Source organism: Artemia franciscana, chromosome 6 (genome assembly GCF_032884065.1).
Source record: "Artemia franciscana chromosome 6, ASM3288406v1, whole genome shotgun sequence".
Taxonomy (NCBI): domain Eukaryota; kingdom Metazoa; phylum Arthropoda; class Branchiopoda; order Anostraca; family Artemiidae; genus Artemia; species Artemia franciscana.
In genome coordinates this window covers 26,870,447-26,892,920 of record NC_088868.1, presented here as the reverse complement: position 1 = coordinate 26,892,920, position 22,474 = coordinate 26,870,447, and the positions used below count along the sequence as shown (strand labels likewise).

General features: G+C 36.5%; 1 protein-coding gene across 3 annotated transcripts in view; it reads right to left on the bottom strand.

Moving 5' to 3' along the window:
* Nucleotides 1-22,474, bottom strand: part of LOC136028253 (dual specificity protein phosphatase 22-like) — a 63,346-nt gene that overhangs the window by 25,318 nt on the left and 15,554 nt on the right. For all 3 annotated transcript variants that reach the window (XM_065705989.1, XM_065705988.1, XM_065705990.1), the window contains exon 3: nt 3,344-3,468. In XM_065705989.1, coding sequence (XP_065562061.1) covers nt 3,344-3,468 — 125 coding nt within the window. The remainder of the gene's footprint in view (nt 1-3,343; nt 3,469-22,474) is intronic.

Here is a 22,474-nt window from a genome sequence, read left to right as displayed (position 1 = left end):
AACTTACATAACGAACTTCTATATTCATATATTTTTATTATGTGTATGAGGGCGTTTGCTCCCTCAGTAATACCTCACTCTTTACGCTAAAGCTTTAATTTTGTCCCAATTCTTTAAGATTGACCCCTGAATCACAAAGGCTGTAGAATAAATAGTTGAAATTACTAAAAATACTTTAGCGTAAAGAGCGAGCTATTTAGGAAGAGATGGACCCCCCATATGCATAATAATCTCTATTCGTTTTAAGTTTTAATGCTGGTCATTACTTTCAGTTGAAAAAACTTTTTCATATTTATTTTTTCATTGTTTTTTTTTTCAAAATAATGCTAGAAAATTCTGCACCCCTTCATGGAATTTCTCTTCTCCCATGACAAATTCCTCCAAGGGAAGATCCTCCCACGTATCCCCCTCCCTCAAACCCCCCTCTCAATCAAAAATCATCCTGAAAAGGTCTGTACACTTCCAAATAATCATTACTGTATGTAAACGCTGGTCAAAGTTTTTAACTTGCAGTCCCTCCCCTGGGGACTATGGGGGAGTAACTGAGCCCCAAAGACATAGTTATTATGTTTTTCGACTATCCTGAAATTTTGATCCGTTGACTTTGGGAAAAAATGAGCGTGGGAAGGTGCCTAGGCGCCCTCCAATTTTTTTGGTCTCTTCAAAAAGGGCACTAGAACTTTTATTTTCCGTTAGAATGAGCCCTCTCGCGACATTCTAGAACCACTTGGTCGATACACCCCTGGAGAGAAAAAAACAAAAAACAAACAAACAACGCTGAACCTGATGGTGTGATTTTCGTTAAGATTCTATGACTTTTAGGGGGTGTTACACTGAATCTGATGGGGTGATTTTCGTTAAAATTCTATGACTTTTAAGGGATGTTTCCCCCTATTTTCTAAAACAAGACAAATTTTCTCAGGCTCGTAACTTTTGATGAGTAAGACTAAATTTGATGAAAATTATATATATAAAATCAGCATAAAAACCCAATTCTTTTGATATACCTATTGGTATCAAAATTCCGTTTTTTAGAGTTTTGTTTACTACTAAGCCTATAAGGGTCAATAGTAAACTATAACAATAGTTTACTATAAGGTCAGTCCTTACTACAGTTTGTTACCACGAACTGTTTGACCACTTTAAAAACAAAGCCTTTTTGGAGAACCAGGATGAAACATTACAAACCCTTTCTCAATAACAAACCCTGTATGCAAACAATGGGGCGACTTTCATCGCTTATAGCTCTTGCCCCATGGGCTTCGGGAGTTCATGTGATTCGAAGAGCCATAATCATTTGATTTTTTGAGTATTTCAAACCAAATGGTTATGTCAAAACTTTGATCGGCTATTTTTGGGAGAAGGCAGCTAAAAGGAAAATGGGAGGGGGCTTGCTACATTTCTACTCTTAAAAAGAGAACTAGAACTTTCAACTTCTAATCAAATGAATCCCCTCTAAATTTTCTACGACCACCCTTTCCATATAAAACTACTATGAGGAAAAAAAAAACAAAAAAACACTGGGGCCTGATGGCTCTTCGCTAAAGAGAACGCTATACCTTTGTCTCTGGTCAGCTAATTTTGTATAATGTAATTTTGTACTGATGGAGCTCGCCCAAGTCAGTTGGGGGCCCATCAGTTATGCTACTCATGCTAAAATAAAACTTTCCTCCGTTTTCAAGAATACAAACTGTAAACTTTTGTTTAGGAGTTTCAGAACAAGACAAATAGATTGCTTTCACAGAATTTGCATTCCAGGGCCCTATTTAGGCTGAAGTTTCTGGGACTTATTTGGGGCAAGTGGATGTTTGGTGGTGCAGTAGGGTAAAAAAGGCACCTTGCTAGGATGCGATCTATTTTTTGCGCAAATAGGCGCTAAAAATCTTCATTTCTGTTTAGGTGAGTCCTCTTCTGATATTCTACGACCAACAGTTCGATACAAGCATCCTCTGGGTGAAAAAAGAAACAAAAATGAGATATATCAATGCTACCAAGGTGAAAATGTGATTTTCTTGTTAAACAAGGTATAGGACAGTAAGAATCCCTTGAGGGGTTTCCAATAAAAGGTGTACTTTCTATTTTAGTTGTTGATGGGTTACAGACTCTATTTCAAGAGTGAAAACTTTCTCCTTGTTATTAGGAATTGTATAATGTTAATTTGAATCACAATAAAATTACAATTTTCAGGTAGGACTAAAGTTATTTCTTAGTGACAGAATTTTGAAAGACATATTTGAATACAGATATAGGATATATATCAATACACGGCAAAATAAGAGATGCTTACTGGACTTGGTAACAGCCAACAAGCAGAAATTTATTTTGGGAGACGGTTAGAAAAAAAGACACAAAACTGGTGAATTAATTGAGAAATGACATGAATTGAGAATGGCTATAAGGATATTACAGGATATTGCAGGAATGTTTCTGAAAATAATGATTATTAGAATTTAGGTACTCCAACGTATGGTCCTTCGCTGTATATCTGTTTGTGCGCAGTCACGAATAACAACTTCTTCGACATCATAGTGTTCGTATGACAACAGAAAGGCAGAAGGAATAACCTAAAATATTGATCAGTTAAATATTGTCTCTTTTTAATTCTTGAAATTTTCTCCAGTGCTCAAAAAGATAACAACGCTTGGTACTTGTTAATTAATCAGAACACACCTAAGTTGACTGAACTTACAGGTACACGGGTAGAAAAAAATGAGACGTTTGGGAGATGGATATATATATATATATATATATATATATATATATATATATATATATATATATATATATATATATATATATATATATATATATATATATATATATATAATTTTGGCTATATATTTTTACGTTTGGGAAGGGTGGGGGATTAAGTATAGTGGGGCCGCAGGCAAAATATAACCTAACTAAAATATCAACTCTATACATTAAATATTTAATTAAAATATACCTACAACGTAGTTTTTCCCTTGAGCCTAAGCTAAGTGTCTCCGAATACAGATAAGATATAAGTCAGTTTTTGTCTGATTTTTAATATCCAAATTCCTGGCTGTGTTCTGAATAATGAAGAAGTGCCATCTGTTTGACCATCATTAATCATCGATGTATAAATTTACCACAAATAATTATTCTTACTACTTGTCTTATAGATATGTCAACACTGGCAGGAACCAAGCCGATTATATGGATTTAAAACATGATTCTAGGCTGAATATGTATTTTCCATCGTGTTTTCTCTCTCTACAGATATATTCTATTTGGTAAAAAATAATTCCATATAATCTTTACTGTTATTTAAAATTAATCTAATAAAATAAAATACCCTATTTGTAAGAAGTGAACTTACCAGTGAACCAAAACCTGTCCACCTTGGAGACGGGCTTCGTGAATAAAATCATTGCAGATGGGAAAATACTTCAGCAGGTTTTGTGACGGTGTGTCTGCTGCCAATATGCACAAATATTCTTTATCCTAGAAAAGCACGAAAATGGTAAATTACCACTTTTCTTATTCAAAATAGCTCTTATTTGTAATTTTTTCATAGTATTGGGATTTTCTTTTTGTTGAGTTTGTTTAAATACCATGAAAAACTTATAAAAGTAGACACTGGGGCCATTGTGAAAATTCACAAACGGCAGCTACCAATCAGCTTTTATTGGCATTTTTTTAGCCCCCTAACTCCTTTTCTTAGAAACTAAGTTCGGATACTTATCACTACATAAACTTTGCCAGTTACAATAGTAACACTCATTTTGCCTTATTATTAAGTTTAAAAAAAGTTTTTTTTTTAAATGAAAGTAAGGAGCAAAATTAAAACTTAAATCGAACAGAAATTACTCCGTATATGAAAGGGGTCTTCCTCCTCAACGCCTTGCTCTTTACGCTAAAGTTTGACTCTTTCTCTTAGCTCTACTTTTTAAAACAGTAAAAAAAACTTTAGCGTAAAGAACGGAGTGTTGAGGAGGAAAACCCCCTTTTATATACGAAGTAATTTCTGTTCGTTTTAAGTTTCAAGGTTGCTCCTTACTTTCATTAAAAAAAAGCTTTTTTTATTTAATTTCTGGGCGTTTTGAATTAATGCATATTTTGATCTTAGCCCTCCGCACATAAATAATTAAAACAAATTTGCATATTAATTTTTATTTTGCTAAATGGCTTTCTCATAGTTTTAATCGGAAGATTTTGAGAAAAAAGGAGCGAGGGAGGAGGCCTAGTTGCCCTCAATTTTTCGATTACTTAAAAAGGCAACTAGAACTTTTAATTTTTTACGAACGTTTTCATTGGTAAAAAGTATACGTAACTTACGGATTAACTTACGTAACGAACATCTATATTCGTATGTTTTTATTGCGTATATGAGGGGGTTCACCCCTAGTCGATACCTCGCTGTTTACACTATAGCTTAAATTTTTTTCCAATTCCTTAAGAATGATCTCTGAATCACAAAGGCCGTAGAATAAATAGTTGAAATTACTAAAAATACTTTAGCGTAAAGAGTGAGGTATTACGAGGAGGTAAACCCCTCGTATGCGTAATAATTTTGTTCGTTTCAAGTTTTAATGGTGCTCCTTACTTTCAGCAGATAAAACTTTTCATATTTATTTTTTCATTGTTTTTTACAAATAATGCTAGAAAATCCTGCACCACCTTTATTGAAATTCTTTTCCCCCCATGAGAAGCCCCTCCGTGGAAATATACTCCCGCGTAACCCCCCCCCCCAAACTCTCCCCTCTCTAAACCGAAAAAAATGAAAATATATGTACAATTCCAAGTAATCATTACTATATATTAACACAGGTCAAAGTTTGTAACTTGCAGTCCCTCCCACGGGAACTGCGGGGGAGTACTTCGTCCCCAAAGACACAGTTGTTAGATTTTTCAACTACGGTGAATAAAATGGCTATCTGAAAATTTTGATCCTGTGACTTTGGGGAAAATGAGCGTTGGAGGGGGCCTAGGTGCCCTCCAATTTTTTCGTCACTCGAAAAGGGCACTAGAACTTCTAATTTTCGTTCTATTGACGCCTCTCGAGACATTCTAGGACTACTGAGTCGATACAATCACCCCTAGGAATAAAAACAACAGCAACAAAAAAAAACAAATAAACACGCACCCGTGATCTGTCTTTCGGCAAAAAATGCAAAATTCCACATTTTTGTAGATAGGAGCTTGAAACTTCTACAATGAGGTTATCTGATACGCCGAATCTGATGGTGTGATTTTCGTTAAGATTGTATAACCTTTAAAGGGTGTTTCCACCTATTTTCTAAAATGAGGCAAATTTTCTCCGGCTCGTGACTTTTGATGTAAGACTAATCTTGATGAAACTTATATATTTAAAATCAGCATTAAAATGCAATTCTTTTGATGTAATTATCGGTATCAAAACTCCATTTTTAAGAGTTTTGGTTACTATTGAGCCAGGTCGCTCCTTACTACGGTTCGTTACCACAAACTGTTTGATAACATTAAGAAAATCGAAGAAACACAAGACGCTAGCACAATCTTCAAAAACAAGTTTTTTTCAGTATAATGTGAATTACATTCAAGTTTTTAGGGCTTTAAGGGGGAGGGTGGCTAGCTCTGCTTTTCATTATAGTTCCTTTTGTTCATTTTAAGCTTTACTTGATGATTCAATTTCAATTCTGTTCGTTTTAAGTTTAAAGTTTTCATCCATGGTAATTTCTGTTTGTTTTATATCATATGACTTTAATTCATATTGTTTTAAGTTTCTTTGAAACTTAAACTTTCTTTGAAAGACTTTTGTCGGGGAAAATTTTCTAAAGTTAATTTTAGTTTGCTGTTTCATGGATATAGTTTTATTATGGGTTATTTGCAGGAATATTAAAAAGAAAATTGTGCTTTTTTGCTTGAAAACTTTAATCCTATATTTCAAGTTAAATGTTTGGCATATTCAAATATTCTGTGAATATATTTTATTAGCCTTAGGTTTTCGCAATAGCTTTATAATTACATTTTGAGTTTAAAATTTAGGGTGTAAAGTAAAGGAGAAATTCAGTCAAGTGGATTGAAAATCTAGATAATATTTGGTATTCTACGGAGGCTGAAGCAATCCTGGCCCGCATCCTGTTGACAACTTTAGATATAGACGCATCTACCCCATCCTTTTATTAAAGGATTCTTTTCATGTTCTGTTTTATTGTAACAGTTATCATAGGCAGCGCAATAGTGCTGCCTAAGTAAAGAGTGATATGGGCACAATGCATTATTTTTTTTCTTTTAGACCAGGGTACTTCGTATTGAAAGAGTTGTCGTAGTAACTTCGAAAAGGGCTCATTTAATTACAAATTAGAAGGACTTATGCCCTTTTTATAGTCAATAGTAATTGGAGCTAACACCCCTTCCACGCCCACTGTTTCCCCAAACACATCCAATCAAAATTTTGAGATAGCCATTTTGTACAACGTAGTTAAAAGGTCCGGAAATTATGTCTTTGAGAATGACACTCCCCATCCCCGCCACAGCCGTCAGGACAGGGGTTGTATGTTATACCCTGGTGTCATATATGGTTTATATAGAAAGGGTGATCGTACAAACTTCGGAAAGGACTCATTGGATTGCTAATCAGAAGTTTTAGTGCCCTTTTTGAGATTCAGAGTGAATAGAGGGTGGAACCCCCCCCCCCCACACCTCGTATTTTCCCAAAATACCTCTGACAGAAATTTTGAGATGGCTATTTGTTGTAATACAAACTTCGAAAAAGGTTCATTCGATTAGAAATTGAAAGGGCTACTTTTAATAGTCGAAAGTGATTGGAGGGTAGCTACCCCCTCCCACACCTGTCATTTCTCCAAACACACCCAATAAAAATTTTGTTATAGCCTTTTTGTTCAGCGTAAATGAAAGGTTTCGAAAATGTTGTCTTTGAGGAAGATCCCCCCCCCCCCCTCAGAGCCCTCAGGGCGAAGGCTCCCAAAATGCATCTGATAGAAATTTTAGGATGGCTATTTGTTGTCGTAGAAACTTCGAAAAAGACTCATTCGCTTGGTAATCAGAAGTTCTATTGCTCTTTTAAAGACTTAAAGAGATCGGAGACCCCCCTCCTAACCTCGTATTAATCCGAAATGCATCTGACAGAAATTTTTGACATGGCCGTTTATTGTCGTAGAATCTTCAAAAGAGTTCATTCGATTGGAAATTGAAATGCCTATTTTTAATAGTCAAAAGTGATTGGAAAGCTACTAACCACCTCCAACACTTGCCATTTCCCCATACACATCCAATCAAGATGTTGAGACAGCCTTTATTTTCAACGTAAATGAAAGGTTCGAAAATTATGTCTTTGAGGAAGAAACCCCCTCCCCCTCAGAGCCATCAGGGCACGGGTTTCCAAAATGTATCTGGTTTAAATTTTGAGATGGCTATTTATTGGCGTAAAAACTTCGAAAAAGACTCAGTCGATTGGTAATCAGAAGTTCTAGTGCCCTTTTTAAGACTCAGAGTGATCGAAAGGTGGATACCCTCCCCCCACTCCAGACCTTAAATTATCCCGAAATAAATCTTAAAGAAACTTTTAGATGGCCATTTGTTGTCATAGAAACTTCGAAAAGAGCTCATTCGATTTGAAATTAAAAGAGCTAGTGCCCTTTTTTAATAGTCGAAAGTGATTGTAGGGCTTTAACCACCCTCCAACACTCAACATTTCCCCAAACACATCCAATCACAATTGAGACAGCCATTTAGTTCAACGTAATTTAAAGGTCCAAAAATTCTATCTTTAAGGATGAGCCCCCCCCCCCCTCCGAGCTCTCAGGGCAAGGGTTTTAAGTTATGCCCTTGAGGCAAATAATATTTTTATAGAAAGCTTTTTATAAAGGAATCTTTGAATGTTCTTTTTTGCTCTAACAATTATCATGGGCAGCGCAATAGCGCTGCCTAAGTAAAATGTGATATGAGCACAATGCATTATTTTTTTTTCTTTTAGACCAGGGCACTTCGTATCGAGAGAGTTGTCGTAGAAACTTCAAAAAGGCTCATTTAATTGGAAATTGGAAGGGCTTATGCCCTTTTTAAGTATAATTGGAGGGCAACTGACACCCCGTCAACACCTACCATTTCCCCAAACACATCTAATAAAAATTTTGAGACAGCCATTTAGTTCGACATAATTGAAAGGTCCAAAAAATTTTATCTTTGAGGATGAAAATCCTCCCCAGAGTCCTCAGGGCAAGGGTTTTAAGTTATGCCCTTGGGGTATATAAGGTTTTCGTAGAAAGGTTGATCGAATAAATATCGGAGGGGACTGATTGGATTGGTAATCAGAAGTACTGGTGCTCTTTTTAAGATCGTAAATGATCGAAGGGTGGATACCCCCCCCAAACCTCTTATTCTCCCGAAATGAATCTGACACAAATTTTGAGATGGCCAATTGCTGTCATGGAAACTTTAAGAAAAAGGCTCATTCAATTGGAGATTGAAAGTAATAGTGCCGTTTTTATTGGTCAAAGTGATTGGAGGGCAAAAAGCCCCCCTCCCCCAAGCCCATCAATTCCCATAACAAATCAAATTCAAATTTCGAGACAGCCATTTTAAACAGCGTAGTTGAAAGGTCTGGCTTAGCGCTCCAGCTATTAAATTTTGGCTATAGGATATGTTCATGATGAATTGGGGCACTCAACACCCCAAAATTTTACCCTAAATCTGTTTCTTTATTTGAAAGAATATAAATTTAGACTGCAAGGGAAATGCAGCCATTGAGGAGGGTGACGGCTCCCCTTTTATTAAATTATCCAATTCTGCAATATGAGAGAAGGCGTTGCCCCCCCTCCCTCACTGCCAGCATTGCACTTGTATTCCAAGTATAGATTCTTCTGCAATACGAGGGGAGGTATCGCCTTGCTCAGTGCCAGCATTGCACTTGTAGTCCAAATACACATTTTCTCAAATGAAGGAACGGATGAAGGATCGAGGTTTAGGTTTTGGGTGACCCAATTCTGTAATAAGAGGGAACGCGTTGCCCTCCTAAGTGCCAGCATTGCACTTGTAGTCCAAGTATATATTCTTTCAAATGATAAGACGGATATAGAATCAAGATTTTAGATTTTGGGTACGTCAATTCTGCAATAGGAGTGGAGGCGAAACCCTCCTCAGTGCCAGTCTTGCACTTGTACTGTTTTGGGTGTCCAAATTCTGCCAAAAAGAGGGGAGACGCCGCCCTCCATAGTGCCAGAATTTCACTTGCAGTTCAAGTGTATATTCTTTCCAATGAAGAAATGGAACAAGGATAAAGTCGAGCTTTTTGGTGCCCCCATTCTGCAATGAGAGGGGAGGTTTCGCCTTGCTCAGTGCCAGCATTGCCCTTGTAGTCTAAATATATATATATTTTTTTCAAATGAAGGAACGGATCGAGGGTCGAGATTCCAGGTTTTATGTGACTCAATTCTGTAATAAGGGGGAACGCTTCGCCCTCCTGAGTGCCAGTATTGCAATTGTAGTGCATGTATATGTTCTTTCAAATGAAGGGACGGATATAAAATCAAGGTTTTAGATATTGGGTGCGTCAATTTTGCAATAAGAGTGGAGGCGTAGCCCTCCTCAGTGCCAGCTTTACACATGTAGTCCAAATATATTCTTTTCCAAATGAAGGCACATCTAGGGTCAAGTTTTGAGGTTTTGGATGCCCAAATTCTGCAATAAGAGGGAAAACGTCGCTCTCCTTAGTGCCAGAATCTCACTTGCAGTCCAAGTTTATATTCTTTCCAATGAAGGGATTGAAAAAGGGTAAAGTCTTGAGGCTTTTGATGCCCCTATTCTGCAGTACGAGAGGAAGTGTCGCCTTGCTCAGTGCCAGCATTGCACTTGTAGTCCAAATATATATTTTTTTCAAATGAGGAACTGATCGAGGGTCCAGGTTTGAGGTTTTGAGTGACCCAAATGTGTAATAAGAGGAAACGCACCGCCCTCCTGAGTGCTAGCATTGCACTTGTAGTCCAAGTATATATTCTTTCAAATGATGGGACGGATATTCAATCGAGTTTTTATATTTTGGGTGCCTCAATTCTGCAATAAGTGTGGAGACGTTACCCTCCTCAGTGCCAGCTTTGCAATTGTATTCCAAATATATATTCTTTCAAATGAAGGCGGATCTAAGAGTCGAGTTCTTAGGTTTTGGGTCCCCAAATTTTGTAATGAGAGGGAAGAAGTCGCTCTCCTTAGTGCCAGAATTTCACTTGCAGTCCAAGTGTATTTTTTTCCAATGAAAGAATGGATCTAGGGTAAAGTCTTTAGGTTTTCAGTGCCTCCATTCTGTAATAAGATGAAAGGCGTTGCTCTCCTCAGTGCCAGAATAGCACTTGTAGTCCAAAAGTATATTCTTTCAAGAGAACGGACTGGTATGAAGTCAAGGTTTTAGGTTTTGGGCGCCACAATTGGGGCAAACAAAACCTCAAAGCTTGATCATAGATCCGATCCTTTATTTGAAAGAATATATACTTGGACTACAATTGTAATGGTTTTGCTGAGGAGAATTGTTACAGAATTGGAGCATCCAAAACCTCAAAACTTGACCCTAAATCCAAGTCCAAGTTCAAGTTCGATTTATTTTCAAACAGTTCGTGGTAACGAACTGTAGTAAGGAGCGATCCGGCTCAATAGTAACCAAAACTCAAAAAAATTGAATTTTGATATCAATAGCTACATCAAAAGAATCGCATTTTAATGCTGATTTTAAATATATAAGTTTCATCAAGTTTAGTCTTACCCATCAAAAGTTACGAGCCTGAGAAAATTTGCCTTATTTAGGAAAATAGGGGGAAACACCCCCTAAAAGTCGTAGGATCTTAACGAAAACGACACCATCAGATTCAGCGTATCAGAGAACCCTACTGTAGAAGTTTCAAGCTCCTATCTACAAAAATGTGGAATTTTGAATTTTTTGCCAGAACACAAATCACGGGTGCGTGTTTATTTGTTTGTTTTTTTTTTTTTTTTTTTTTTTTTTTTTTTTCTTTTCCCCAGGGGTCATCGTATAGACCAAGTGGTCCTAGAATGTCGCAAGAGGGCTCATTCTAACGGAAATGAAAAGTTCTAGTGCCCTTTTTAAGTGACCAAAAAAATTGGAGGGCACCTAGGCCCCCTCCCACGCTCATTTTTTCTCCAAAGTCAACAGATCAAAATTTTGAGATAGCCATTTTGTTCCGCATAGTCAAAAACCATAATAACTATGTCTTTGGGAATGACTTACTCCCCCAAAGTCCCTGGGGGTGGGGCTGCAACTTACAAACTTCGACCAGTGTTTACATATAATAATGGTTATTGGGAAGTGTACAGTCGGTTTCAGGGGATTTTTTTTGGTTTTGGGGGTGGGGTTGAGGGGAGGGGGCTATGTGGGAGGATCTTTCCATGGAGAAATGTGTCATGGGGGAACAGAAATTCAATGAAAAGGGCGCAGGATTTTCTAAAATTACTATAAAAAAAAAATGAAAAAATAAACATGGAAAATTTTTTTTCAATTGAAAGTAAAGTGTAGCATTGAAACTTAAAACGAACAGAGATTATTACGCATGTGAGGGGTTCTAAAAATACTTTAGCATAAAGAGCGAGGTATTTAGGAGGGGATAAATACCTCGCTCTTTATGCTATAGTATTTTTAGTAATTTCAACTATTCATTCTATGGCCTTTCTGATTCAGGGGTCATTCTTAAAGAATTGGGACAAAACTTGCGATTTAGTGTAAAGAACGAGGTATTAACGAGGGTACAAACCCTCTCATATACATAATAAAAATTAAAGAATATAAAAGTTTGTTACGTAAGATAATTCTTAAGTTACGTATATTTTTTACTAATAGAAAAATTCGTTAAAAATAAAAATTTATAGTTGCCTTTTTATGTAACCGAAAAATTGCATGGCAACTAGGCCTCCTTTCCCATCCCTTATTTCTCAAAATCGTCTGATCAAAACTAAGAGAAAGCCATTTAGCCAAAAAAGGAATTAATATGCAAATTTCATTTTAATAATTTATGTGTGGAGAGCCAAAATCAAACATGCATTAATTCCAAAACGTTCAGAAATTACATAAAAAAAACTAGTTTTTTTAACTGAAAGTAAGGAGCGACATTAAAACTTAAAACGAACAGAAATTACTCCGTATATGAAATGGGTTGTCCCCTCCGCAATCCCTCGCTCTTTACGCTAAAGTTTGACTCTTTGCCACAATTCTGCTTTTTAATACAATTAAAAGCTTTAGCGTAAAGAGCGAGGGATTGCGGAGGGGACAACCCATTTCATATACGGAGTAATTTCTGTTCGTTTTAAGTTTTAATGTCGCTCCTTACTTTCAGTTAAAAAAAAACTAGTTTTTTTTATGTAATCATATAATGAAACAGTTCGTGGTAACGAACAGTTGACCTTAGATCTGTTCTTCCATTTGAAAGAATATATTCTCTGACTACAAGTGCAATCTTAGTATTCAAGAGGGCGACGCCTCTCCTCATACTGCAGAATTGGGGCACCAAAAGCCTCAAAACTTGACTTAGATCCGTTCCTTCCTTTAAAATAATACATACTTGGACTACAAGAGCAATGCTGGCAGTGATGTGGGCGACACCTCCCCTGATATTGCAGAATCGGGGCACCCAAAACTTCATAACTTGAACCTAGATTCGTTCCTTTATTTGAAAACATTAATATTTGGACTACTATTAGGGACTAATATATTTGAGACTAATAATATTTGGACTAATATTTGGAAGTACAATGCTGGCACTGAGAAGGGTGATTTCTACTCTCTTATTGAGCATTTGAGGCACCCAAATTTGCGTAATTCTAGTTTTTCATTTAGAAAAACTATGAACCAGACAATTTGACCTATATTTAATCTTGACGCTTAAAGCTTTACGCTTCGAACCAGACACCTTGACGCTCTGACCAAACATTGACCTGGATCCATTCCTTCATTTGAAAGAATGTTTGCTAAATATAAACCTTAAGTCTAATGCTGGCACCGAAGAGGGTGGTAGTTCCCCTCTTATTGCAGCATTGGGAAACCCAAAACCTCAAAACTTGACCTTAGATCCGTTCCTTCATTTGAAAAAAATGTATATTTGGACTACAAATACAATGGTGGCACTAAGAAAAGCGAAGTCTACTCTCTTATTAAGGAATTGAGGAACCCAAAACCTCCAAACTTGACCCTAGATCCGTTCCCTTTATTTGAAAAAACACATACTTGGACTACAAGTGCAATGCTGGAAACGAGGAGGGGGATGCTTGCCTTGTTATTACAACATTGGAACATCCAAAACCTCAAAACATGAAAAAAATCTGTTCCTTAATTTGGAAAAATATGTACTTGCACTGCAAGTGCAATGCTGTTACTGAAAAGGGTCACGCCTTCCCTCTTATTACATAATTGGAGAACCCAAATCCTCAAAATTTGACTCCAAGTCCGTTCTTTCATTTGAAAGAATATATACTTGGACAACAAGTGCAATGCGGGTGATACCTTCCCTCTTGTTGCTGAATTGGCTTACCCAAAGCCTCAGAACTTGACTCTAGACCCTTTCTTCACTTGAAAGAATATATACTTGGACTGCAAGTGCAGTGCTGTCACTAAGGAGTGTGACGCCTACCCCCTTATTGAAGAACTGGGGCATAAAAAACCTCAAAACTTGACCTAGATCTGTTCCTTCATTTGGGAGAATATATACTTGGAATACAAGTGGATTGCTGGCAGTGAGGTGGGCGACGTCTTCCATGTTATTGCAGAATTGTCACAACCAAAACCTCAAAAATTGACCCTAGATATGTTCCTTTATTTGAAAAAATATATATTTAGAATACAAGTGCAATGCTGGTTCTGAAAAGGGCAATGTCTACTCTCTTGTTGAGGAATTGAGGCACCCAAATTTACTTAATTCTAGTTTTTCTTCTGGAAATAACATTGAACCAGACGCTTTGACCTACATTTGATCTTAACGCTTGACGCTTTAAACCAGACATTTTGAGGCTTTGACCAAACTTCGATCCAGATCCATCCCTTAATTTGAAAGAATTTATGCTTAATATAAGCCTCAAGTGCAATGCAGGCACTGAGGAGGGTGGTGGCTCCCCTCTTATTGCAGAATTGAGGCACCCAAAACCTCAAAACCTGACCCTAGATCCGTTCTTTCATTTGAAAGATTATATTCATAGATTACAAGTGCAATACTGACACTCAGGAGGGGGACATTCCCCCTCTTAGTGTTAAATTGGGGCAGCCAAAACCTCAAATCTTGACCTCAAATAGCTTCCTTCATTTGAAACAGTAAATATATTTGCACTATGCTGGCCTGAGAAGGGCGATGCCTCCCCTCTTTTTGCAGAATTGGGGCACTCAAAACATCAAACTTGATCCTAAATCCGTTCCTTCATTTAAAAGAATATGTACTTGGATATATATTTAAATGCAATACTGGTACTGAGAAGAGCGGCGTCTCCCCTCTTATTGCAGAATAGGGGTATCCCAAACCTAAAAACCTGACCCTAGACTCTTTCCTTCATTTGAAAGAATCTATAATTGGACTACAAGAGCAATGTCGGCACTGAATTTGTCAACCCGAAACCTTAAAACTTTACACTACATCCGTCTCTTAATTTAAAAGAATATATATTTAAGCTGCAAAAACAGAGCTTGTACTGAGGAAGGTGACTCCTCCCCTCTTATTGCATAATTGGGGCATCCAAAACCTAAAACCTCGACTCTTTATAAGTCCCTTTATTTGACAGAATATATACTAGAACTTTAATCACAACGCTGGTACTGAGGAGGGCGACACCTCTCCTTTTATAGCAGAATCGGGGAGCCAAACACCTCAAAACTTGATCTAGATTTGTTCCTTTATTTGAAAGAATATATACTTGGACTACAAGTACAATGCTGGGACTAAGAAATGTGACACCTCCCCTCTTATTGCAGAATTTGGGCAACCATAACCTCAAACCTTAAATCTAGGTCCTTTCCTTTATTTGAAAGAAAATATATTTGGACTACAAGCGCACTGAGAAAGGCAATGCTTCCCCTCTTATTTCAGAATACGGACCCTCAAAACCTCTAAACGTGACCCCAGGTCCGTACCTTAATTTGAAATTATATATACTTGGACTAACACTTCTGTGACGGAACTGACGAGGGCGATGCCTCCCCTCTTACTGCAGAATTAGGGCACACAAAACCTCAAAACTTGACTCTAGATCCATTCCTTCATTTGAAAGAATATATACTTGGACAAAAAGGGGCTGAAGGGGGCGACACCCCTCCTCTTATTGCTGGATTGGGGCACCCAAAACCTCAAAACTTAACCTTAGATCCATTCCTTCATTTGAAAAAATATATATTTGGACTACAAGTGCAATGCTGGGACTTTGGAGGGTGATACCTCTCCATTTATTGCAGAACTGGGGCACCTAGAACCTCAAATCTTGACTCTATATCCATTCCTTTATTTTAAAGAATATATATTTGAACTACAAGCACAATGCTGGCACTGAAAAGGGTAATTCCACCCTCTTATTGCATAATTGAGGCACACAAAACCTGAAAACTTGACCCTAAGTCCGTTCCTCATTTAAAATAATGCATACTTCGATACTTTGAACTGCAATTCTTGGACTGACGCGGCTGACGCCTCCCCTCTTATTGCAGAAATAGGGCACCCAATACCTCAAGACTTGATCTAGATCCGATCCTTCATTTGAAAGAATATATATTTGAACTAAAAGTACAAAGCTGTCACTGACGAGGTTGAGGACCCTCCCCCCTCTTATTGTAGAATTGGGACACCTAAAACCTCAAAACGTGACCCCAGGTCCGTTCCTTCATTTGAAAGAATATATACTTGTATTATAACTTCAATGCTGGGACTGAGGAGGGCAACGCCTCCCCTGTTATTGTAGAACTGGGGCACCCACACCTAGATCCGATCCTTCATTTGAAAGAATATGTACTTGGATTACTAGTGAAATACCGGCACTGCGGAGGATGAAGTCTCTCCCGCTTTTGCTGCAAATAGGGGTACCCAAAACCTCAAAACTTAACCTTAGACTCGTTCTTTCATTTGAAAGAATATATACTTGGAGCACAAGTGCAATGGTGGCACTGAGGAGGGCGACACCTCGCTTCTTATTCCATAATTGCGGCGCCAAAAACTTCAAAACTTGACCGTAGATCCGTTCCTTAATTTGATAGAATATATACTTGGACTCTAAGTGCAAAGCTGGGACAGAGGAGTGTAAGGCCTCCCTTATTATAAGGAAGAATACTATATATATGCTAAGAATACTATATTCTTAGCATATATAAGAATATATGCTTGGACTAAAAGTACAATGCTGGAACTGACGAGGGCAACAACTCCCCTATTATTGTAGAATTGGGGTGCCCAAAATCTCAAGCATTGACCCTATATCCGACCCTTTATTTAAAAGAATAAATATCAGGTCTACAACTGCAATTGTGGAAACTGAGGAGTGTCTACAACCGCAACTGAGGAGTGTGACGCCTTTCCTCTGATTGTAGAAATGGGGCACACAAAAGCTCAAAACATGATCCTAGATCCTTCACTTCATTTGACAGAATATATATTTGAAATACAAGTGCAAAGCTGACACTGACGAGGGTGGTGACCCCCCCCCTTATTGCTTCCCTTTACTGCAGAATTGGGGTACCCAAAGCCTCAAAACCTAACCCTAGATCTGTTCCTATAATTGAAAGAGTATATATTTGGACTACAAGTGCAAAGCTGGCTCATACGGGGATGACGACACCCCCCTCCCAGTTATTGCAGAATTGGGACACCCAAAATCTAAGAATTGATCCTATATCCGATCCTTCATTTGAAAGATACATATTTGGAATACAAGTGCAATGCTGGGACTGAGGAGGGTGGCGCTTCCTCTCTTACTGCAGAATTAGTGCACACAAAACCTCAATGCTTTACTAAAGATCCCTTCGTTCATTTGAAAGAATATATACTTGAACTACAAGGCACTAAAAAAGGTGACGCTTCTCCTCTTATTGATGAATTGGGGTACCCAAAACCCTAAAATTAACTCTAGATCCGTTACTTCGTTTGAAAGAATATATATTTGAACTAAAACTGCAAAGCTGGCACTGACAAGGGTGAAGACCCCCTCCCCCTCTTATTGCAGAATTCGAACATCCAAAATCTCCTAGATCCATTTTTTCATCTGGAAAAATATACATTTGGACTAAAAGTACAATTCTGACACTAAGCAGGGAGACGCTACCCCTAATATTGCAGAATTGGAATACCCATAACCTCCAATCTTGACCTTAGATTCGTTCCTTCATTATTAAGAATATATACTTGACTACCAGTGCAAAGCTGGCAATGACGAGGGTGACGTATCCCCTCTTAATACAGAATTGGGGCATCAAAAACCTCAAAATGTGGCCTTAGATCCATTCCTTCCTTTGAAGGAATACATATTCGAACTACAAGTGCAAAGCTGGCACTGACGAGGGTGACGACCCATCCCCCTCTTATTTCCGAAATGGGACACCCAAAACCTTAAAACTTGACCCTCGATCCGTTCCTTCACTTGAAAGAATATATACTTGGACTACAAGTGCAATGCTGGAACTGAGGAGGGCTACGCCTCCCCTCAATACAGAATTGGGGGACCCAAATTTCAAGCCTTGACCCTATATCCGTCCCTTTATTTGATTTAAAAAAAAAAAAAAAACAAGTTTTTTTAACTGCAAGTAAGGAGCGACATTAGAACTTGAAACGAACAGGAATTACTCCTTATATGAACGAGGTTGTCCCCTACACAACGCCTCGCTCTTTACGCTAAACTTTGACTCTGTCACAACTCTACTTTTTAAAATAATAAGAAAACTTTAGCGTAAAGAGCGAGGGGTTGTGGAGGGGACAACCTCTTTCATATACGGAGTGATTTCTGTTCGTTCTAAGTTTTAATGTCCCTCCTTACTTGCAGTTAAAACACTTGTTTTTTATTATTTAAATTCTGTACGTTTTGAATTAATACATGTTTTGATTTTGGTTCACCGTACATGAATAATTAAAACTAAATTTGCATATTAATCTTTTTTTGGCTTAATGGCTTTCTCAAAGTTTTGACGGAATGATTTTGATAAAAAAAAGGGATTGGGGAGGAGACATAGCCACCCTCCAGTTTGTGGTTACTTAAAAACGCAACTAGATTTTTTTTACTTTTTGTACGAACGTTTTCGTTATCAATAAACATGCGTACCTTATATATTTGTATAAACATACAAATATATAAACATGCGTACCTCTATATTTGTGTACTTTTATTACGTACTATTTGACCCCTACCACGCTTTGCTGTGGCGCTGCGCGCCACCTTGGCCTCTTATTCCTGAATTGGGACACCCAAAACCTAAGAACTTGACCCTAGATCCAATCCTTCACTTCAAAGAACATAGATTTGGTCTACAAGTGCAACTCTGGCACTGAGGAGGATGACACCTTCTGTTTTATTTCGGAGTAGAAGCACCCAAAACCTCAAAACTTGACCCTAGATCACTTCATTCAATTGAAAGAATATATATTTGAACAATACGTGCAATTCTGGCACTGCAAAGGGTGACGCCTTCCTTCTTATTGCAGAATAGAAGAACCCATAACCTCGAATCTTGACCCTAGATCCGTTCCTTCATTATTAATAATTGACTACCAGTGCAAACCTGGCAATGACGAAGGTGACGCAACCCCTCTTAATGCAGAATTAGGGTATTAAAACCTCGAGACTTGACCCTAGATCCGTTCCTTCAATTGTTATAATTGATACTTGGACTACAAGTGCATGCTGGCACTGAGGAGGGCAAAACCTCTCCTCTTATTGCAGAATTGGGCGACCCAAAACCTAAAGCCTTGACCATTTATCTGTCCTTTTATTTGATTAAATAAAAAAAACAAGTTATTTTTAACTGAAAGTAAGGAGCGACATTAAAACTTAAAACGAACACAAACTGCTCCGTATATGAATGAGGCTGTTCCCTCCTCAAAGCCCTGCTCTTTGCGCTAAAGTGTGACTTTTTCTCTCAAATCTACTTTTTAAAACAGTGAAAATTCTAGGACAAATTATAATTTTAAAGATTCTAATTTTAAACAAAGTCTAACTCTAGGACAGAATTCATTCTAACAGAAATGAAAAGTTCTATTACCCTTTTTAAGCGACCAAAAAAACTGGAGGGCACCTAGGCCCCCTCCCACGCTAATTATTTTTCCAAAGTCAACGGATAAAAATTCTGAGATAGCCATTTTATTCAGCGTAGTCGAAAAGCCTTATAACTATGTCTTTGGGGCGACTTACTCCGCCACAGTCCCCGTGGGAGGGGCTACAAGTTACAAACTTTGACCAGTGCTTACATATAGTAATGATTATTGGGAAGTGTACAGACGTTTTCAGGGGGAATTTTCGGTTGGGGGAGGGGTTGAGAAGAGGGGGACATTTTGGGGGAACGTTCCATGGAGGAATTTGTCATGGGAGGAGAAAATTTCCATGAAGGAAGCGCAGGATTTTCTAGCATTATTAAAAAAAAACGCAATGAAAAAATAAATATGAAACAGTTATTTGAACTGTAAGTAAGAAGCAGCATTAAAAATTAAAACGAACAGAAATTATTACGCATATGAGGAGCTCACCGCCTCCTAATACCTCGCTCTTTACGCCAAAGTATTTTTAGTAATTTCAACTATTTATTCTACGGCTTTTGTGATTCAGAGGTATTGACGTGGGGGTGAACCCCTCATATATGTAATAAAAACATGAGAATACAAAAGTTCGTTACGTAAGCTAATTTATAAGTTACGTATATCTTTCTAGTTGCCTTTTTAAGTAACCAAAAAATCGGAGGGCAACTAGGCTTCCTCCCCCCGCTCCTTTTTTTCTCAAAATCATTCAATCAAAACCATGAGAAAGCCATTTGGCTAAAAAAAAAAATATGCAAATTTCGTTTTAATTATTCCTCTGCGGAGAGCCAAAATCAAAACATGCATTGATTCAAAAACGTTCAAAAATTAAATAAAAAAACAAGTTTTTTTAACTGAAAGTAAGGAGTGACATTAAAACTTAAAACGAACAGAAATTACTTCGTATATGAAATGGGCTGCTTCCTTATCAATGCCCCGCTCTTTACGCCAAAGTTTTTTACTGTTTTAAAAAGAAGAGTTGAGAGAAAGAGTCAAACTTTAGTGTAAAGAGCGGGGCGTTGATGAGGAAGCAGCCCCTTTCATATACGAAGTAATTTCTATTCTTTTTAAGTTTTAATGTCGCTCCTTACTTTCAGTTTAAAAAACCTGTTTTTTTTTATTTTATTGTGTAGAAGTGCAAATCCGGCACTGACGAGGGATACGTATTCCTTCTTAATGGAGAATAGAGGCACCCAAAAGCTCAAAAAATAGCTCCAGATCTGTCAATTCATTTGAAATAACATGTATTTGAACTACAAGTGCAAAGCTGGCACTGACGAGGGTGACGCATTCCTTCTTATTGCAAAATAGAGCCACCCAAAACCTTAAAATTTGACCCTAGATCCGTTTTTTCATTTGAAAGAATATATACTTCTACTACAAGTGCAATGCTTGCACTGAGGAGGGCAACTCCACTCCTCTTATTGCAGAATTGGGGGACCCAAACCTCAAGCCTTTACTCTTTATCCATCCCTTTATTGGAAAAAACATATATTTGGTATACAAGTGCAATGCTGGCACTGGAGGGGGCGACGCCTCTCCTCTTATTGCAGAATTGGGGCACCCAAAACCTCAAGCCTCCACTCGATATCCGTCCCATTAGTTGAAAGAATATATATTTCGTCTACAAATGCAATTCTACCACTGAGGAGGGTGGCGCCTTCTCTTTTATTGCAGAATTGGGATACCCAAAACCTTAGAACTTTACCCTAGGTCCGTTCCTTCATTTGAAAGAATATATACTTGGACTACAAGTGCAATGCTTGCACTGAGGAAAGTGACACCTTCCCTCTTGCTACGGAATCGGGGCACCAAAAACAGGAAGCCTTGACTCTATATTCGTCCCTTTATTTGAAAGAACATATATTTGGTCTACAAGTGCAGCTCTGGCACTGAGAAGGGCGAAGCTTTCCCTCTTATTGCAGGATTGGGACACTCCAACCACAAGCCTTGACTCTATATCCGTCCGTTTATTTGAAAGAATATATACTTAGTCTATAAGTGCAATGTTGGCACTGAGGAGTAGAGGCATCCAAAACCTCAGTCCTTGACTCTATTTTGAATTACAATTTCCCTTTTATTGGAAAGAATATTTCTCCTTTTATTGGAATCCTTTTATTTTATTTTATTTTATTTATTTTATTATTATATTATTTTATTATTATATTATTTTATATTATTTTTAATATATTATTTTATATATTATTTTATTATTATATATTATTTATTATGTATTATTTTATATATTATTATATATTATATATATTATATTTATATATTATATGTTATATATTTATTATGTATTATATATATTATTTATTATATATATTATATATTATATATTATAATACATATTATTATATTATTATTATATATAATATAATAATTATTTTTATATTATTAATTTAATTAATAATAAAAAAAATTAATAAAATTAAATTAATAAAAAATTAATAAAAAAAAATTAATATTAAAAATTATTAATATTAAAATTAAAATTTAATATTAATTTAATTAAAATAATTAATTAAAAATTAATTAATAAAAATTAATAAAAAAATTAATAAAAAAAATTAATAAAAAAATTAATAAAATTAATAATATTATTATCAGTATAATAATTATTATTAATTATTATTATATTGTTATTATATATATAATATTATATTATTATAATATATATTATATATTATATTTATTATATATATTATATATTATATATTGTATATTTATATATTATATATTTTATATTATATATATTATATATTATATATATTATTATATATTATATATTATTATATATTTATTATATCTTACTTTATTATATATTATTTTATATTATTATTATTATTATATTATTTTATATTATTATATTATTTTATTATTATACATTATTTGTTTATTTCATTTTATTTTATTGGAATCCTTTTATTGGAAAGAATATATATTTGGTTTACAAGGGCAATTCTGGCACTGAGAAGGGTTACAGCTTCCCTCTGGTTCCAGAATTGGGGCACCAAAACCGCAAGCATTGACTCCATATCCGCCCCTTTATTTGAAAGAATATATACTTGTACTACCAGTTCAATTCTGGTACTGAGTATTGTCAGGCCTTCCCTCTTATTGTTCAATTGGGGCACCAAAAACCTCAAGCCTTAACTTTATATCCATTCCTTTATTTGAAAGATTATATATTTCGACTACTAATTCAGTGCTGGCACTGAGGATTGCGACGCCTTCCCTCTTATTGCAGAAGAGAGGCACCCAAAACCTCA